Source organism: Camelina sativa, chromosome 5, assembly GCF_000633955.1.
Source record: "Camelina sativa cultivar DH55 chromosome 5, Cs, whole genome shotgun sequence".
NCBI lineage: Eukaryota > Viridiplantae > Streptophyta > Magnoliopsida > Brassicales > Brassicaceae > Camelina > Camelina sativa.
The window spans coordinates 616,975-636,552 of record NC_025689.1 but is presented as its reverse complement, the minus strand read 5'-3'; the positions used below and the strand labels follow the sequence as shown (position 1 = coordinate 636,552).

The 19,578-nt window shown below is 35.8% G+C and overlaps 5 protein-coding genes across 8 annotated transcripts; 4 read left to right on the top strand and 1 right to left on the bottom strand.

The window, feature by feature from the left end:
* Positions 500-2,851, top strand: LOC104784626 (transcription factor bHLH70-like). Its single transcript, XM_010509663.2, has 4 exons — positions 500-1,158; positions 1,509-2,108; positions 2,185-2,577; positions 2,660-2,851. The coding sequence occupies exons 1-4, from the start codon at positions 1,126-1,128 to the stop codon at positions 2,726-2,728; spliced, it is 1,095 nt and encodes a 364-aa protein (XP_010507965.1). The 5' UTR covers positions 500-1,125; the 3' UTR covers positions 2,729-2,851.
* On the top strand, positions 3,306-7,220 carry LOC104784627 (protein CURVATURE THYLAKOID 1B, chloroplastic). 2 transcript variants are annotated; one of them, XM_010509667.2, is made up of 7 exons: positions 3,306-3,609; positions 3,705-3,835; positions 3,925-4,011; positions 4,096-4,158; positions 4,556-4,593; positions 4,721-4,809; positions 7,097-7,220. In XM_010509667.2, the coding sequence occupies exons 1-6, from the start codon at positions 3,441-3,443 to the stop codon at positions 4,776-4,778; spliced, it is 546 nt and encodes a 181-aa protein (XP_010507969.1). In that variant the 5' UTR covers positions 3,306-3,440; the 3' UTR covers positions 4,779-4,809; positions 7,097-7,220. The 2 variants fall into 2 exon arrangements, with proteins under 2 accessions (XP_010507969.1, XP_010507967.1); XM_010509665.2 differs by lacking the exon at positions 7,097-7,220 and having other exon boundaries at positions 3,307-3,609; positions 4,721-5,038.
* Positions 7,933-11,109, top strand: LOC104784624 (protein CCA1-like). 3 transcript variants are annotated; one of them, XM_010509662.2, is made up of 8 exons: positions 7,933-8,140; positions 8,256-8,359; positions 8,468-8,579; positions 8,684-8,745; positions 9,066-9,176; positions 9,353-9,523; positions 9,609-10,505; positions 10,591-11,109. In XM_010509662.2, the coding sequence occupies exons 2-8, from the start codon at positions 8,321-8,323 to the stop codon at positions 10,948-10,950; spliced, it is 1,752 nt and encodes a 583-aa protein (XP_010507964.1). In that variant the 5' UTR covers positions 7,933-8,140; positions 8,256-8,320; the 3' UTR covers positions 10,951-11,109. The 3 variants fall into 3 exon arrangements, with proteins under 3 accessions (XP_010507964.1, XP_010507962.1, XP_010507963.1); XM_010509660.2 differs by having other exon boundaries at positions 9,066-9,260; XM_010509661.2 differs by having other exon boundaries at positions 8,252-8,359; positions 9,066-9,260.
* Positions 11,287-12,617, bottom strand: LOC104788734 (F-box/FBD/LRR-repeat protein At5g56420-like). The gene is made up of 3 exons (XM_010514517.2): positions 11,913-12,617; positions 11,674-11,817; positions 11,287-11,551 (listed from the first exon to the last, which is right to left on the bottom strand). The coding sequence occupies exons 1-3, from the start codon at positions 12,615-12,617 to the stop codon at positions 11,288-11,290; spliced, it is 1,113 nt and encodes a 370-aa protein (XP_010512819.1). The 3' UTR covers position 11,287.
* LOC104788733 (probably inactive receptor-like protein kinase At2g46850) lies at positions 17,340-19,573 on the top strand (the record flags this gene model as incomplete). Its single annotated transcript, XM_010514516.2, has 3 exons — positions 17,340-18,147; positions 19,153-19,236; positions 19,332-19,573. Coding segments are annotated over exons 1-3 (1,113 nt in total), but the record flags the coding sequence as incomplete, so codon positions are not given.

Below are 19,578 nucleotides of genomic sequence, written 5' to 3'. Positions count from 1 at the left end.
ATGAAATCTCCAAACCCCCTAATTTGTTGATTAGGTCTCTAAAGGCGTTCTTCAAATAAATACTCATATAAAAGTTGAACCTTTTTTGTTTGTTTACTTTGGTAGGCGGTTCTAGTTCTTATTACAGTAGTATGAACGAGATCTACGTAATGCAGACAAATTTATTCGTGTTATCTGGGTAATTTGTGTTGGATCTTGTTTTGGCTGTGTTAGACTTACCATGTGAGATAAACAGAGGCCACAACTGAGAACATGGATAAGGTTTCTTCTTGTGTTGTGAACTTATTAAGATCGAATCTGTGTTCTTAAAGAGATAAACATTTGGGATTTGATCGGTGACAAACCTTAGTTTCTTTGGAATCCTGTAAATATGCAAAGAAGTAAGGGACAAAAAAGGGATTCTTACCTAAAGCCAAATTACAAATCAGATGAAAAACCCAAAGATATTTACAGGCAAAACACTGGTTAGTACCCCTAAAGCCAAGGCATCGACACTTGCATGTTTAACAGATAAGAAGCCACAATTCACGGGTTAAGGTATTGATCATGACTGAGTGAACACAGAGACTTCAAAAGATTAAATTTTTTCTTATCTATTGGGTTGTAACAAAAGTTAAAAAAGCTTTTTAATGTGAAAACACAAATCAATGGAAACTCTCTTCTGCTTGTTCATCTTCTTCATCTTCCGTGTGTTAACAGAAGTCCCCACAATTGTCTGTCTTCGCTGCCAGACAAAACTGCCACAGCCAATAATGTTTCTTTGAGGGACCTTTCTTCTGTCAGAGACTTTCCCTCTCTCCCTCTCTCCTCTTCTTGCTCTGCTCAGCCCTCTCACCAACTCATCTTTCGTCCTCAAAACAAACATCTGGCTTCATCTCTTTACCTCTTTGTTTTTCTTTCCTTTCTCTTTCATATATCATTTTCAATTTCCCAATTTCTCTTCTACATCTTCATAGCAGTTTAAGACCCCTCTTCTATATAAAGCTAACAGCTTAAGCTTCTTCATAACAAGACTGTGACTACATAAGTTTCTTGTTTTTACTTCATTAAACGCCTCACATTTATTTATTTCCCATCATTGTCCTAGAGGAGAGAAAAAAAATAAAGAGCTGATCAGCTATTCAAATGGAGAGGAGTATTCAAGGACAAAACCATTGTGTAATGTATCTTATCTCAATTTGGAACGTTTTTGGTTTTCTTCTTTCTTTTCAACTATTGATTCTGTAATCAAAGGATGTGGACTTTGCATTTACTCCTTCCAAAAGAGTCCACAATGGTTGCATTCAATGCTGTGTATGTTTGTTATACCGAAAACACTAACAAATCTGCACTCAACTGTTTCCCTCTCTTTGAAACATTCCATTTTTCATTCTAATTTTGTTTCTCTACACTGACCCACTAACCAAAACCCACAGCAGAATTTAACCACTCTTTTAAATCTCACTTCCTCTCTCACTCACTTTGGTTGGTATCTGCTTCCTCTGTTTATTTTCTTTCTTTTCTTGCAGTCTTTGGATCAAAAAGTGAATGTAAGAAGAAGCCTACAAGTTCAAGGATCTGTAGAAGATCATCAAAGCTTTGCCTTTGAGGAAGAACAATTGTCAACTCCAAGCTTGCTGCAAGATACAACAATTCCATTTCTACAAATGCTACAACAAAGTGAAGAACCATCTTCGTTTCTGTCCATCAAAGAACCAAACTTTCTAGCACTACTATCTCTCCAGACACTCGAAAAGCCTAATTGGGAACTCGAAAACTACCTCCCACATGAAGTTCCAGAGTTCCACTCACCGATCCATTCTGAAACTAACAACCACTACTATCACAACTCATATTTGGAAGGAGTCAGTGAAGCCATCTCAGGCCAAGAACTTCCGTTCAACCCACTTCAAAATACGAATCCAAGACGCAAACGGAAGAACAACAACATGGTAACATCAATGACTAGAGAAAGGAGAAAGAGAAGGAGAACAAAACCAACAAAAAACATAGAAGAGATGGAGAGTCAAAGGATGACACACATTGCGGTTGAACGAAACCGCAGACGCCAAATGAACGTTCATCTCAACTCACTCCGCTCCCTCATTCCATCTTCATACATCCAAAGGGTATAAAACAAAACCCACAGATCAAAGTTTCAACCTTTATAGCAATGTCCAACTCCATTTTGTTGTTTTTGAATAGGGAGACCAAGCGTCAATAGTAGGAGGAGCAATAGACTTCGTAAAGATCCTCGAGCAACACTTGCAAGCCCTTGAAGCCCAAAAGTCAACTCAACAGAGTACTGATAGTAAAGAACATAATCCAGAAGAAGAAAACAACAACAACAACACTCTCAGAGACATATCGTCGAACAAGTTGCCTGCGAGTAAAGAAGAAGAAGAAGAAACAAACAGACTAACAAAAATCGAGGCCACAGTGATAGAGAGTCACGTAAATCTCAAAGTTCAATGCACTAGGAAACAAGGGCAGCTTCTAAGATCAATCATTTTGCTAGAGAAACTCGGATTCACTGTTCTTCACCTCAACATCACATCTCCAACCAATACATCTGTCTCTTATTCCTTCAACCTCAAGGTACTTTAATCAAACCCATTTTTCCAAAATCGCCGACATTGTTGAAAAGATTAAAACTTTATTGTTAAAAAATTGTCGTCAGATGGAAGATGACTGCAATTTGGGATCGGCCGATGAGATAAAGGCGGCGATTCGTCAGATATTCGACTGATTGATTTTAATTTAACACTGAAACGTCCAAAAAGTAACGTTTTTGTGTAACTTCGTTTTCAAAAGAGTGGAAGAAAAATTAAATTCGAAAATTTGGTCGTATGTAATTGGAATCTTCTCGGCATGGGCACTTGACTTCGTTTGGGGTCCTACTTGGGGAATTGTGAGATGCATTTTCAAGTTTGACCTCTCTGTCTCTTGTTGTATTTATGATTATGATTTGTCTTTCTTTTTTGTTTTTGCTTTTGCCTGCCTCTCTCTCTCTTGGGGTTTGACTTTTGTTCGCTGGCTCTACTAAAAAATATCTTAGATGGCATGGGTCTGAATGAGGCTCAAAGTTAAGAAGAAGCCCACATGCTTTTGTGTTCATATCTACAAACAAGGCCCATTCCCACAAGATGATTCATTTTAGAGTTGAGTCCTAGATTTTATAAAAGGAGCCAAAAAACCCAAATTCTCATCTATCCAATGAAAACTCCAAGATCGTCTAAAAGACCGCCACGTCAGCACTATCCTGATCGGGAAACCCAAAACGAGTGGTCGAATCGGCTTCGACTGGTCACACAGAGAAACAAACCATCTCCACACTATCCCCAAACAACACTTCTCTCTTCTCCCTTAATCTTTTTAGATAAAACCTAATTTTTTGTTTAAATTTTTTCTCTGTGAGATTCTTCTGAGGCGCCTTGTTGAGAAGCTCTCTCTCAAAAGCCATGGCTTCCTTTTCAGTCTCTTCTTCTTCGACCATCATCGATGCTAGAGCTCCTCCTTCTCGTCAACCCTCCTCCGCCTCCGCTTCTTCTCCCTCGTGTATTTCACTTCCTACGCTTCCTCCTCCTCCGATTCAGTCTCAGAACCGCGCCGCCAAAGCCACTGCTTACTGTTCGTTTCTCACTCTACATAAATCTGTAACCTTTGATTTTCCAAATTTTCGAGTTTTTTTAAATTAAAAATGCAAGCTTTTTGGAATTTGTAAGGTCGGAAGATTGTGAGGAACGTTGTGACGAGAGCTACAACTGAAGTTGGTGAAGCTCCTGCTACTACTACTACTACTACCGATGCTGATTCTACAGAGTTACCTGAAATCGTCAAGACTGCTCAACAAGCTGTAAAAGCTCTTTACTTTATATCTTTACTTCTTACAGAGTTCTTGTTTCTGTGTATTGTTCTCTCTGAATATGATTGTTTGGATTGAAGTGGGAGAAAGTGGAGGACAAGTACGCTATTGGTTCTCTTGCATTGGCTGGTTCCGTGGCTCTTTGGGGATCTGCTGGAATGATTTCGGTTAGTGACTCATTTCCATCTTTGAAACCCTTAATGTTAAGTTTGCTTCATTATATGATTCCTGAGTTTGATTTTGTGAAACAGGCAATCGATAGGCTTCCATTGGTTCCTGGTGTTTTCGAACTTGTAGGCATCGGTTACACAGGGGTGAGTTTTTTCTTCAACCATCTTGTCTTTGTATAATTTGAATCTTATTAAGTTTTGGATTTTATTATAGAACTGTTTAGCTTTTGGTGAACTCATTGTGAGGATTTAGATGATTCAATAAGCATCACTTTGGGGTTTAGGATTAGTCCTCTGATTCGAGTATCCGAACATATGCCTATTTAGTCTATTCATATTTAGATGATTGATTCATCAGCATCACTTTGGGGTTTAGGATTAGTGATTCGAGATGTGATCTAGTCTATTCATATTTAGATGTTATATTACAATTGGATTGCTGCTTGCTTCTCATGAATGCTTTTGAGGACCATTGTGACTAGTTGTTAAGTTGCTAGTGTGATGGACCTTCTTAACATATGGTTTTTGTTTTTGGTTGCAGTGGTTCACTTACAAGAACTTGATCTTCAAACCAGACAGGTTAATCAATTCTCTAATAACCTGAGATTAGATATGATGCTTTAAGTCTGTCAGTGTTTAGTTTCGTGGAGTATTGAGAATTAAGAAACTGAGATTCTCGAGGAAATGGTTTGTTTATGTGTTTCAGGGAAGCTCTGTTTCAGAAGGTCAAGAACACATACAAAGACATATTAGGCAGCAGCTAAATCAAAGGAGGAGGAAGAAGATGAAGAGGACATTCATGAATTCGAATGAAGGATATATCAAAAGAATCTAACAGAGATCCCACATCGTTCTTTCGATCTTTCCTTGTTGTAACTAAATAATTTTCGTCCTCTCCCTCTTATCTCTCTTTCTTACGTATCTGTGGTCTTCTTTTTCTTATAGCTTAAAAATGTCATCCATTTATGTCAAGTGTTGTAAATTCCTCAAGACTATATATGAGATGTTGATTTCATTTCCCATGTTTTCGAAACTTGGTCTCCTCTCATCATGAGTGTCTCATGCATGGTCTGAACATGACTGAGTTGTTTTAGTTTTCTGAAGTTTCAGTTAATAGTCAAATTTTCGATGTGTACGACGACTACGTAATAACTAAACCGTTTCTTAGATAGAATATGATTTTACGATAACGTAGCCAACATTTTTAGTATTATCGGGCTATATAATTAGAGATAATGGCTAGTGAGAAGTGAGAATTCTGAGAGAAATCAAGGGGTTTCAACCTTTTAAGCAGATGATGAACAAGCAAGTTACAAAACTTAGAAACAAAGGTTGTCATACTAATTTTCATGTACGTCGTACAATGCACATCCGTTTATTTTTATTTTAATGATAAAACAACATCATATTATGTATGTCCAATTTTCTTTAACAAACCAAATGTTAAAACTCGTAATAATATCTTAAAACTCATATAGATTAGTATCTACTTACCCTTGACCTTACGAATATAGTATCCTAACATTTATAACACATGTATCACGGAATGACATTGTAGAGTAAAGACCTGATAATGAGCACCACTAGAAGTATTCGTTCAGTTCAAAACTGAGATGAGTCCGAGAAACACCGTAGATCTCTGTCAGCAAATTGGGGTAGATGCAACCAAAGTACATAAAAAAGTATTAGTGTCGGAGAAGTTCACATGCTCTTGAATAAGCCATGGCGGAGAGTTGCGGTATTAGTTTAACTTTGGGCTGGAATTGAGTTATCTAGTCAATAAAAATTGTACCAAAATTGAGCCTAGATTGGTATTAAATTATCTAGTTGACTCATATATATAGTTGAGCCAATAATACTAAAAAAAGTTAAATCCATTGAATTTGATTTTGTTTTTTTTTAAATATATATTTGTTTGAATTCTTTGAATGTTAAAATTGTGTGGTTCCCAACAGTTTTGACGATTTAATTGATTGACTAAACCACATTTTAGAAAATATCCAACCATTATTAATAAATGATTGATAGATTAGTTAGTAAATCATTTTTTACTGAATTTAAATCTAACCAAATTTACCATTTTCTATATAGTATGATCATTTATCTTATAAAGCACAAGTCACCAAACCAATAAAATTTTGACAAATCAGCCAAAAAATTATATTTAAATATAATTGTAAAATACAGATGGAGAGCATGGCAAATAAATTAAAACATAATTAAATTAAATGTAAGCCAGCTATCGTGAAAAATAATTAATTTTTAAAACAAATTTAAACAGAAAATATATTGTGGTAGTTCAGTTTTTTAGTTTTGAGTTTTTAACGAGTAAAACAATCTTTTTTTTTTTTTTTGAAAAACAATCTATATTCTCATTATTATTATTTTTTTAAAACAATCCAAAATTTAGTTATAATGTTTGGTAACAAAAGTCAACTAATAATAATGAACTGGTATAACTACAAAGTCTATAACTGTAAGCCGATTATAACAAAGTATATAAATTAAGTCTATGAATATAACATTAGTGTATGATAGTCTAACATTACTAATAACTTTTTTTATGTTTGTAAAATATTAGAGCATTATTAATGGGCCTTCTTCATCATAAAATATTGAATTATACTAAAAATAAATTAAGATTTACTCTTTAACTTTTGTCTTTTGGTAACAAAGGTTAACAAATGGTATTAAATTTTGTCATCTAATCGAATGCATTAATACAAATATTTGAATCTTCTTAAGAAACTATGAGAGAGCGCTTACACGATCTACTATAACCTTAAGCACTACTTACCAAAAAAAAAAAATAACCTTAAGCACTTATTCAGGCTTGGCTTACACTTACCATTTTTGCAGGTACTTGAATGTACTTTTAAACATCTGTCATTTCTTTGAAACAATACTGATATTGATCATCTCATTCTTGCCTAGGGGAATTTCTCAGCTGGCCATCTCATACTATCACAAGGTATACACACTACCGTATATGAGAGAACTATAATTGTTCATTTGGCTTTTCTTCTCTGTTAGATGGTGAGCTATATACATGTTTCATTTTCTTCTCTGTTATTTGGGGGACATTCATGAATTCGAATGAAGGATATATCAAAAGAATCTAACAGAGATCCCACATCGTTCTTTCGATCTTTCCTTGTTGTAACTAAATAATTTTCGTCCTCTCCCTCGTATCTCTCTTTCATACGTATCTTTTCTTTAGCTCAAAAATATCATCCATTTATGTCAAGTGTTGTAAATTCCTCAAGACTATATATGAGATGTTGATTTCATTTTCCATGTTTTCAAAACTTGGTCTCCTCTCATTATGAGAGTCTCATGCATGGTCTGGACAAATTTCGTAAAATACATAATCGCTTCCATGATGATCCCATCAATTTATCTGTCAGTGTTTGTGTTTATATCTCCTACCTTAGGCTTAGCTATCATCTCTCTCTTCTCAGCTTAACGAACAAACGCCTTTTGTTGGTGGATCCAAAATATATGGGCCTTATTATATTTTCGGTCCATTAGAGGAGTAAATAGCGCGTGTCGTGAACCTCACGGAGCGCGCGTTCCAATGTTCGAGAAGTAGTAGTCTGGATTCGCGGGTCCACTGATGGGTTCTTCTAGTGTTACGAGACACGTGTCAACAAAATGGTGGGAGAGACGAACGATCTTATGTAGGTCCTACAGTATCAAGATATTATGAACGAATTGACAATTTTAACCTTTCAGGTAGCCCATGAACTCGTGGTCTAGATGCGGAGAAGGTTGCGAACAAGTTGTGTTGGAGATGGATAAGAGTGTAAATTGAATAAAAGCTTAAATCATCGAATCAGCCACTAAAATGTCGACGTGTGGCAGTTTCTCTTGTTAGCCTCGAAATAAAAAAATATATATTTTTGGAGTGAGGGACAAAAAGAGTGGCTGAGATTTCTCTATTTCCGTAGCTTCTGGTCTCTTTTTTTTTTCTTGATTGATAAAAAAAAACACCAAATCACTTGTCTTTGCTTCTTCTACTTCTCGATTTCTTACTGTTTTCAAAATCAGATTTTTAAGAAAATGGGATCTTTTTTGAATCCAAGCTGAGTTTGGTTTCTTCAATTGATTCATCTCTCTCTCTAAGGTACTTTACTTAATCTGAAGAATGTTTTTTGTTGTTGTTGTCTCATGTTCTTTCTGATTTCTCCAATTGATGAAAAAAACCTTACTTGATTGTTTGTGTTTGTGTGTGGAGTTAGTTGAATTTGTAAAGAGAATATCTGAAGTTGTGTGTATAGTTTGAGGAGGACTTTAAGTGAGAGTGATGGAGACTAATTCGTCTGGAGAAGATCTTGTTATTAAGGTAACTATATTGAAATTACATGCTTTAGGTGTGGGAAAAATGATAGAGGAATTTATTAGTAAAACGTTTGTATGTGTGTGTGTGGATTATTAAAATGATAATATTTAGACGAGGAAGCCATATAAGATAACAAAGCAACGTGAAAGGTGGACTGAGGAAGAACATAATAGATTCATTGAAGCTTTGAGGCTTTATGGTAGAGCCTGGCAAAAGATTGAAGGTTGCTTTTTTTTAATATATATTTTACTTACTTTATATGTTTCTTTGCATAGGTTTTTTTTGTTTTGTTTCTTCAAAGTCAAGCTGATTTGCTTTTTTGGACAGAACATGTAGCCACAAAAACTGCTGTTCAGATAAGAAGCCACGCTCAGAAATTTTTCACCAAGGTAAATTTTGAACTGCCTCTTCTCATCTTCATTGGTTCTATGATTAAGACTTATTGAAGACAGGCAAGTTTTCTGCTTCTGTCGCTTTATTCACAAGGTATAGATTACGTATTAGAGTTACTAATGAGCAATAAGTCGTTTAGAAAATTCTGTTTCAAAAGGTGAACTAAATTTTAATATGTATTTTAATATGTTTAGTGTTCCTTGTGATAAGCCGTTGAGGGTAAACCATTTTCATATTCTACGTCTTCTCTTAAAACTTGTTAGTGTCATTAGATGTTTGTTTTGAGGGTAACAAGAATACTCTCAACCTCTCTCAGGTAGAGAAAGAGGCTGAAGCTAAAGGTGTAGCTACGGGTCAAGCGCTAGACATAGCTATTCCTCCTCCACGGCCTAAACGCAAACCAAGCAATCCTTACCCTCGAAAGACGGCAAGTGTAACTATCCCGATGTCAAAACCTGGTGTGAATCATGTAAAAGAGTCCCTTGGATCAGAAAAAGTGTTGCATCCTGAGGTGACTCTTTCATGGTCAATGACATCTTTTTCTAGTGTGTAATATTGCCTCTCATGTACAATTGATACAGATTGTGTGTGCTTTGTTTTTAGATGGCCAATGAAGATCGACAACAATCAAAACCTAATGAGAATCTAAAGGAAGACAACTGTTCAGATTGTTTCACTCATCAGTCCCTCTCTGCTGCGTCCTCCATGAATAAAAGTTGTATAGAGACATCAAACACAAGCATTTTTCGGGAGTTCTTGCCTTCACGGGAAGAGGTAAAACCAATCTTCCATTTTTTTTTTTAATTTGATGTTTAAGAAGAAGATTAGTACTTTGAAACTTAATGTGGGGGAATAACAGGTGAGTCAGAATAAAGGGACAAGAAAGGACTCAACTTCAGAGAACCACTGTGATTTGAATTCAAAATCTTTGGAAAACGATGTTGTAAATAATGAGCAAGAACCTCAGACTTATCCAAGGTGTATCCCTGTGCTAGTGCCAATGGGGAGCTCAATAACAAGTTCTCTATCACATCCTTCTTCAGAGCCAGTTGAGAATAAGGCCCCCATGCATAGTCATCCCCACTCAGTTTCAGGAGACTATCAGTCGTTTCCTAACCATATTATGTCAAACCTTTTACATACACCGGCTCTTTATTCTGCTGCAACCTTCGCCTCATCATTTTGGCCTCCTGATTCTGGTGGTAGCTCAGTTGGTCAAGGGAACTCACCTCCGAATCTGGCTGCCATGGCTGAAGCCACTGTTGCAGCTGCTAGTGCTTGGTGGGCTGCCAATGGATTGCTACCTGTATGTGCTCCCTTTAGTTCTAGTTATCCTCCAACTACGTTTGGACCATCTGGTGATGTAGAGTACACAAAAACAGGCACTTTACAACATGTTTCTGCAAAGAGCCGAGAGAGGATAGATCAAGAACACTCTGAGGCATTGAAGGCTAGATCCTCATTGGACTCAGGGGAGATTGAAAATAAGAGTAAACCAGAATGTCATAAGCAGCCTTCTGCAACAGCTGAGACTGAGGGTTCAGATGAAGCAGGAGACAGAAAACAAGTTGACCGGTCTTCGTGTGGTTCAAACACTCCCTCAAGTAGTGATGATGTCGAAGCGGATGCATCAGAGAGGCAAGAGAATGACACCAATGGAGAGGTGAAAGAAATGAATGAAGACACTAATAATCCTCAAACTTCAGAGTCCAATGCACGCCGTGGTAGAACTAGCTCCAACTCAGTGTCTGACGAGGTATTTGGACTAAAGATTAACTTCCTTCATTCAAATCCTATATTCTCATACTAGTTTTGTTGAAACCAAATACTTGTACATTCAGGGTCGAATTGCCTTTCAAGCTCTCTTCTCCAGAGAGGTGTTACCGCAAAGTTTTACATATCGAGAAGAACACAGAGAGGAGGAGGAACAACAACAACATAGATATCCAATGGCACTTGATCTTAACTTCACAGCTCAGTTAACTCCAGTTGATGATCAAGAGGAGAAGAGAAACATAGGATTTCTCGGAATCGGATTGGGTGCTTCAAAGATGATAAGTAGAGGAAGAACAGGTTTCAAACCTTATAAAAGATGTTCCATGGAAGCTAAAGAAGGTAGAATCCACAACACTAATCCTATCATTCATGTGGAACAAAAAGACCCCAAACGGATTCGGTTGGCAACTCAAGCTTTGACATGAAACTTTGTTTTTATCACTTTGTACTTTGTTTAAAAGTTTTCAAGATCACTGTTACATTTTCTTTGTCTGTTGATGCCTTTTTGTATTTCTTTCCTTGTCCATAGTCACATTTGACTTTGTATGATATATCAACAAATCATAAAAGCTGTAGACACGAAAGCATAGGAACAAACAATAGGCGCATTTGTTTTCAATTGTTAATGCTGAACAAAAAAAAATCATTTTGGTTTGGTTCACAAACCACTCAAAGATAAGCAAGGAGAAGAAGCTATAATGGCTTCTGATATAAGCCCACATTCAAATAGTTACTGGACAGTTTCAACACTAATTTTTCTCTTCAGCACATCATGGTAAGCTCACATGCTCTTGAACCCCTGGTTGCATATTCTAATTCCTTAAACGCCTTTTTGCTCACCATGTATGGGTCAAAGCGGAGAGTTGCGGTAACTAATCGACTTGCATTCTTCAGAATATAAACAGCCACTTGTTTCTGTATTGGTTTTCCTTCATAGTCTCTCCACTCAAAGGTTTTGAGATGGTACAAACATTCAGGAGCACAACTCGGCTGAATCCAGCAACCCTTGTCATCTTCCAACTCGTCCTGTGATCAAATGATGTAGGAATACAACAGTGCAATTAGATTAGACCGCTAAACCGAAAACCAAATATCAAATAAGCCTCCATGTAGGATTTTTTCATTCTTAGGGTATTTAATGAAAGTACCTCTCCATCATCTTCAAACTTGAGAATCTCTAGTCTAGGGGAATGTTGGAGCAAATTTACAAGCAAATCCCACCAGTTGTTACAAAATCCGCGGAAATCCAAACACACAAGCTGAGAGAAAATGGTACCAATATGATACTGGACCTATAAATGAAAAAACATGTAAATGACAAATCAAAAGTCAGAGACGGTTTGCAAAGAGTGTTAGAACCAAATCAAACTTGACAAATGTGAATTACCTTAGAACCAAAGTGTGTTAGAGAAAGCCGTTTGACAAAGGTAAGACACTTCAAAACATTCCCTTTGCTTTCATAAGTCTTAACACTTGCCTTGACAAGCTCGGGCATATCACCAATAAATTTAACTTCACCATACTCATTTTCAATATCCAACTCTTTCAAAGAATGAGAATGTATCACAAACAGCCTGTAATATTCCTCATTTGTCCAAATGGTTAAACTCTGAAGGGAAGGCACATTAATGGTAAAAGTCTTTACATTTTCGTCCTCACAACTCCCCACAACCAAATTTTTAAGAACAAGGGAACTAGATATAAGCCTGAGGAAAACTTCTTCGTCTGCGTACTTGACAGCTACAAGACGCAATGTTTTAAGGGATTGAAAACTAACCCAAGAAGGAACTTTCAAAAGAATGACATTTTGGAGGTGCAAGGTCTCGAGTGTTTCACATCTAAACAGCCTACTCGGAAATCTCACAACGCACCTGTCAAGGTTAAACGCTATACTCAGATCACGCACGAAACGATCAACTGCAAATCTGACCCATAACTCAATCTGCGAAGCGCTGCACTCACAATCTCTTTCGAGATGAAAACTTTCAAGAACTGGTGACTTATTCAACAGCAACGTCCCAAAGATAAAATCTGACGACAAAATGTGCGGCCTACCGTCCACCCTATCTATAAAGTTAAGCCTAGGCAACATTGTCCAAAGAGACAGCCATCTTTTAGACAACATGCTTGTAGTCACGGCAACTTCGATTGGCGCAAAGGACAATATTCTGATGAGCAAATCATTAGTCAACCGACTAAATCTGTCGTCCATATATATATATTAACAAAGAACTCCAATTACCAAACTGACTTTGTAAACGAAGAATCAAGAGTAACCCTAACTTTTAGAACCGGAGAAATTCCTGTAGAATCGCTCACTTCTCACACTCTATCGAAAGCAATTTCTGGTTCCAAAACTAATTAAAAGTTAACAATACTGTATGTAGCGTACAACCCTCCAATTCCAAACTTGTAAACGAAGAATCAATAGGAACCCTAACCTCCAATTCCAAACTTGTAAAGGAAGGAGAAGGCTCCTCGCATCTTATATATAATCTCTCGAGCACTTTGCTTTGATGGGCCTAAGCCCAAAATTGTTATGTTTCAATTTGTCAACTTCTTAAAAGTCAACAAAATTCATAATTCCAATACATTACCAAAATGTTTGTAGTACTCTTTTACTTGCAACTTTAAACAATTAAACACTTGGTGGGGGTTATTGGTTTAAGATTTAAACAGAGTTTTAAAGATTTTAAATGTTATGTAGAATATGTTGTTATTAGATCAAGATTTTGTTAAACTCTGTTAAAGTTTAGTGTTATTAGTTTGTGATTTGTAAAAAGTCATTTAAAATCTTAACAAATCTGAGTTATTGGATTCAGACTTTTATAAAGTCATTAAAAGTTTTGTGTTATTCAATTAAAATAAAAGAATCTAGGATTGTTAATGAGTTCAATTATTATGTTATTGGTTCATGATTTTAGACACTTTCTTTACAAAATAAAGTCATGAAAAGTATCATAAAAATACAGGGATTGTTTGGAAGACTTTACAAGATTTTAGAAAACTAATCAACAAAACTCTCTAGCAATCTTTAACAATCTTTCACTTATTCATTTTTTTATGATTTTGTTGAATTCTTCAAAAATCTTCATAAATCTCAAACCAATACCACCCCCTTGATTGAAGATCGGCTAATGGGTGCTACTTATTAAACCGGAACTAAACCGGTTTATCTAGCTCGACTTGTCAATTTCTGGTATTAACCAGCCAACATCTTCAAGACCTCAACAATAAAGTATTCTTGTCCCATTCAAGATAATACTAATAAGTAGCCAATTATGATGAGAAAGACAAGTTGATCTCTCTTCGTCTCTCAACTGATGCAGACTTTGTTATTCTCTTGTCTTATATTGAGTTTACTTTCCTATGATTATTGCTTTGTGACTAGAGAAAAGCCAATCCAAACTCAAGTCTATTCCTATGATTATTGCCAAACTCAGTCTATTCCTATGATTATTGCTTTGTGACTAGAGAAACTCCAATCCAAAATACTCAGTCTATTAGCTAATTAAGCAATCCATTCATCATTCCAATACAATTACAATCTAACCATATACTAACATACTCTTAACAATATTCGGATTCCACATAGTAAAAGCATCGTGTTACATACTCTCTTAAGAACCACTCTCCAGCTTCACCTTCTATTTCCAGACTAGACTACAACCGCCTCTTGAATCAATCAGTTTCCTCATCTTCCTCCGCTGCTAAGTTTCCATAAACACAAAACCTCCTGTGAGTTGAGTTATACAACTACAACAACATGAACACATGAGGCAAAACTACACTTTTGATAAATGTGTAATGACCTGATAATTGTGAGTCAGTTTCTGTAGCAATGCATCACGTAAACTGCTTCTCCCATCACATCTGACCTTGAGTACCGGTGGAGTTTCCATCTGTTATCTTCCCTGGGAGAAGGATCGAGAACGCAGTGCCTAACTCCAGCGATCACCCTGCTGCGTCCTTGAATCCAATTGAAACCAGAAGGTACAGCAGGAATCTGATTCGATCTAATGAACAACCACTGGCAGAACTCTTCCCTTCCAGAAAACACAAACTCGAACTTACCTGCAATGAGACTCAAAAGATATGAGCACAACACGATATAGAGAGATGATGGAGACTCAAAAGTGAGTTATACCTGAGCGCCAATGAGGGATGTGAAACACATCTTCAGAGAGGCGAGAAAAAGTTGAGAAACTTAAAAAAAAAAAAAAAAAAACAGGTTACGATATCCAAACAGATCTGTTTTCTTTTATTTTTATCATTGTTATTTATGGACAATATTTGTGATAATATTGATTAATTGTTTTAAAAATATGGATATCTAGATTTTCGATTTTTGATAATATTGATTAATTGTTTAAAAAAATATTTGTGATAATATCTTCCCACGGATACTGTATATTTTTGACTTTTTGTTTATAATTATTAATTTATGGAAAGATTTGTGATATTCTGAATAATTTTTTTTTAGATTTTTTTTTTTGCAGGTTTGTAAGGTGGAGAATGTAATTATTATATTTTCTCAAATAAAATAAAATGAACAGAATTTATATTACTTAAAGTATTATTTCGTATCTTTAAATATATTATTTATAAAACTGTATTTGTGCAATAGCAATATAATTTTGATTTTTTATGGTAAAATAAATTGATCCTTGGAGAATAAAAAGATTAATATTAAATATTTTGATTTTTGAAATATGTAAATTAATATTGACTTGCATCAAATATATGCAACCGATATTAATAAAATTTTGAAATACATGTATTTACTTAATTGAAATCGAATATGTATGAATTAGCATCATTTTATTATTAATATTAGTTTTGTATCATTTATTTAATTGATATTTAATTTGTATCATTATATTAAGTGATGTAAATTTTCTTTTAAGTATTTTTGAATTGATGCAAAGTAAAATAAAATTGTGTCATTTTTACTGAACCGATGTCAAATTATTCGATTATGACTTCAATTATAACAACGGATGCTAAAATACATAATTATGCATCATTTATTAATAAGTCATTCAAATTCATATCATTTAGTTTTGTGATACTATTTAACTGATACAATCAACCATTTTTTTGTAGTGATTCCTTTGAAGCATCTTCAAGAAATTTTGGTTTTTTGGAGACGGACCAAAAGTAAAGATGCGATAGTGAATCCTTGGCACTCAAACTAACATTTTATTAAAAAAAAGTATTAGTGTCATGATACTTATAAATCATAAGAAAACATGTAATAGAAGTTGTTTTATGTCTTAGTGCTCAATGTAAGGCGACCATACCATCTAGTCAATACAAATTGTACCAAAATTGAGCATAATAGGATTGGTATTAAATTATCTAGTTGACTCATATATAGTTGAGCCAATAATACTAAAAAAAGTTAAATCCATTGAATTTGATTTTGTTTTTTAAAAAAATATATTTGTTTGGATTCTTTGAATGTTAAAATTGTGTGGTTCTCAACCATTTTGACGATTTAATTGATTGACTAAACCACATTTTAGAAAATATCCAATCATTATTAATAAATGATTGATAGATTAGTTAGTAAATCATTTTTTACTGAATTTAAATCTAACCAAATTTACCGTTTTCTATATAGTATCAGCATTTATCTTATAAATCACAAGTCACTAAACCAATTAAATTTTGACAAATCAGCAAAAACAAATTAGATTTAAATATAATTGTAAAATACAGATGGATAGCATGGCAAATAAATTAAAACATAATTAAATTAAACATAAGCTAGCTATCGTGAAAAATAATTAATTTTTAAAATACATTTAAACAGAAAATAAACAGAAAATATATTGTCGTAATTCAGTTTTTTAGTTTTGAGTTTTTAACCAGTAAAACAATTTTTTTTTTTTTAAACAATCTATATTCTCATATTTATTATTTTTTAAAAACAATCCAAAAGTTAGTTATAAGACGTTTGGTAACAAAGGTCAACTAATAATAATGAACTGGTATAACTACAAAGTCTATAACTGTAAGCCGATTATAACAAAGTATATAAATTAAGTCTATGAATATAACATAGTATATAAATTAACAAAAAAAAACAAAATATATAAATTAAGTCTATGAATATAACATTAGCGTATGATAGTCACTGTTACCAAACTTAAGTCATCGTAACGGTAGAGCCCCCGTGAGCCTCTCCTCCGTTCCCAAGTTTTATGTAGCGAAGAGAACGAGTAACCTTTTAGATATCTGACACATTCCGTAATTTTTAATACAAATTAAAACAAAAAAAAAAAAAAAAACTTGAATTATACGGATACGTATGGCCGTAATTAGGGTAATAGAACTATATAGTAAAATAATTTTTTAAAAATTGATCAAAACAAGAGATTAGCGTTTTGGAGTAAAAATAGGAGAGCTCGAGGTCCGATGGTGCAAAGTGTTAGCTATTCAACGGACCATTAGTCTCCTATTCCCCAACTTCTATAATCTATTTCCGCCCTCCATTTTCCATTATACCTATTAGGATCTCAACACGTGGCATCTCTCTTTCGCGCTCTTTTACTCTTTATGTCCAAAATGCAAATTATATCTTTTAATAACCCAAAAATAGTTAGGAAATCAAGTGATTTCTCTAAGTTTCTAACAAAAACAACTGTGCACACACGCTTGTCGATATTCATTTTTTTTTTTTATCACAATTCCCAAATAAATAAATAAAATTCATAATTCCAAGTCCCACGAATGTAGCTTTTGATGCATATTGATCTTAAATATTCTTTTTAAACATTTATACAAAACATCTTTTTTACTCATTGATTGTTCTTGCCCAAAACCTGAAATGCCTCCTCTGTTTCTTCCTTCTTCTTCTTCTTCCTCTGCTCTGTTTCTACTTCTTCTCCTCCTCTTAACTCTCCAAACCCTAACCTCAATCTCTCTCTCTCAGCCGGACACTCTCCGTTCACCGGAAAAGTGCGGAGACTTCTCAGTCTCCTTCCCTTTCCACCTCTTATCCTCCTCCTCGTCCGTCGCTTTTCGACTCTCCTGCACAAACTCCTCCACTCTATATCTTCATATAAACCACCAAAGTTACCGGATCATCGAGTTCTTCGCAGACGGTCTCCTCGTAGACTTCCCTTCATCTCCTTCTTGTCGCCAATTCAACGACTTACGATCTTTCCCTTTCTCCGCAAACCAGTTCTTCTCCATCTCTTTAGAAAACGTGATCGGTCTTTACGACTGTGAAGATTCTTCTCTCTGTAAAGCCGGCTGCGAAACCAACGATCTCATTGGTTGTGACGGAAGAGAAGAAGACGAAACCTCCGGTGGAGATATCGGTTGTTGCTACCCTCTGTCTGATCACAGCGCGTGGAGTGCAGGTGATGATTTCTCTGTTTTTAGTAGATATGGATGCAGAGGATTCTCTTCGTGGGTTGTTCCAAGAGGGACCAATAGAGGTAAACGAGGAGTTAAATTAGAGTGGGGGATTCCGAGAAACTCTTCGGAAGCTATTTGCGATCGTGAGGCTCGAACAGTTAACGCTACGGCTATTGAAGGAAGTGTTCGATGTGTGTGCCGTGATGGCTTCGTTGGCGATGGCTTCGTCCATGGAACCGGTTGCTTAAAATGTAAGCTTTTTTTCTTCTNCTCTGCTCTGTTTCTACTTCTTCTCCTCCTCTTAACTCTCCAAACCCTAACCTCAATCTCTCTCTCTCAGCCGGACACTCTCCGTTCACCGGAAAAGTGCGGAGACTTCTCAGTCTCCTTCCCTTTCTACCTCTTATCCTCCTCCTCGTCCGTCGCTTTTCGACTCTCCTGCACAAACTCCTCCACTCTATATCTTCATATAAACCACCAAAGTTACCGGATCATCGAGTTCTTCGCAGACGGTCTCCTCGTAGACTTCCCTTCATCTCCTTCTTGTCGCCAATTCAACGACTTACGATCTTTCCCTTTCTCCGCAAACCAGTTCTTCTCCATCTCTTTAGAAAACGTGATCGGTCTTTACGACTGTGAAGATTCTTCTCTCTGTAAAGCCGGCTGCGAAACCAACGATCTCATTGGTTGTGACGGAAGAGAAGAAGACGAAACCTCCGGTGGAGATATCGGTTGTTGCTACCCTCTGTCTGATCACAGCGCGTGGAGTGCAGGTGATGATTTCTCTGTTTTTAGTAGATATGGATGCAGAGGATTCTCTTCGTGGGTTGTTCCAAGAGGGACCAATAGAGGTAAACGAGGAGTTAAATTAGAGTGGGGGATTCCGAGAAACTCTTCGGAAGCTATTTGCGATCGTGAGGCTCGAACAGTTAACGCTACGGCTATTGAAGGAAGTGTTCGATGTGTGTGCCGTGATGGCTTCGTTGGCGATGGCTTCGTCCATGGAACCGGTTGCTTAAAATGTAAGCTTTTTTTCTTCTCCTTTTTCATGTTTTACGTGTATGATACAGTACTTTTTAAGTAACCTTATTTCACTATTCTAAACAACAAATTAATAGATTTGTTACTCTATTGAATAATAGTAATTCATTAGGTTTGGTTTGGTTCGGTTCGCTAAGTAACTCAGTTTGCCCTAGTTTGAACAGACGAGTGTTTCTTGAATCACAAGCAACTTACTTGATTTACTGTTATTGCAGCTTGTTACAAAGACGGTAAGGAATTATATGGAGACAAATGTGAGATCAAGAAACACAAGGGGAAGAAACTCACCGTTTTAGCCGGTAATTACGATACTCTCAAGTCTCATCTGAATAAATTCAAAATTTCTTTGAACCAAACTTCTAGCTAACATCATCAGTCATATATATATATGCAGGAGTTTTAGCTCCTCTGTTCATACTGGGATCACTGTTAGCTCTCTTCTGCCTTCTTAAACGTCCTGTAACAACTCATACAGATCAACAGTTCGATATCTCTACAGCAACTACTACTACTAGTGTTTCGTTTCGCAAAGGTTACAACAAGACTCGTCTCTTCACATACCGTGAGCTAGAAGAAGCCACCAAAGGGTTTCAAGATTCACATAAACTCACACAAGGCAAAACCGGAACTATCTACTCAGG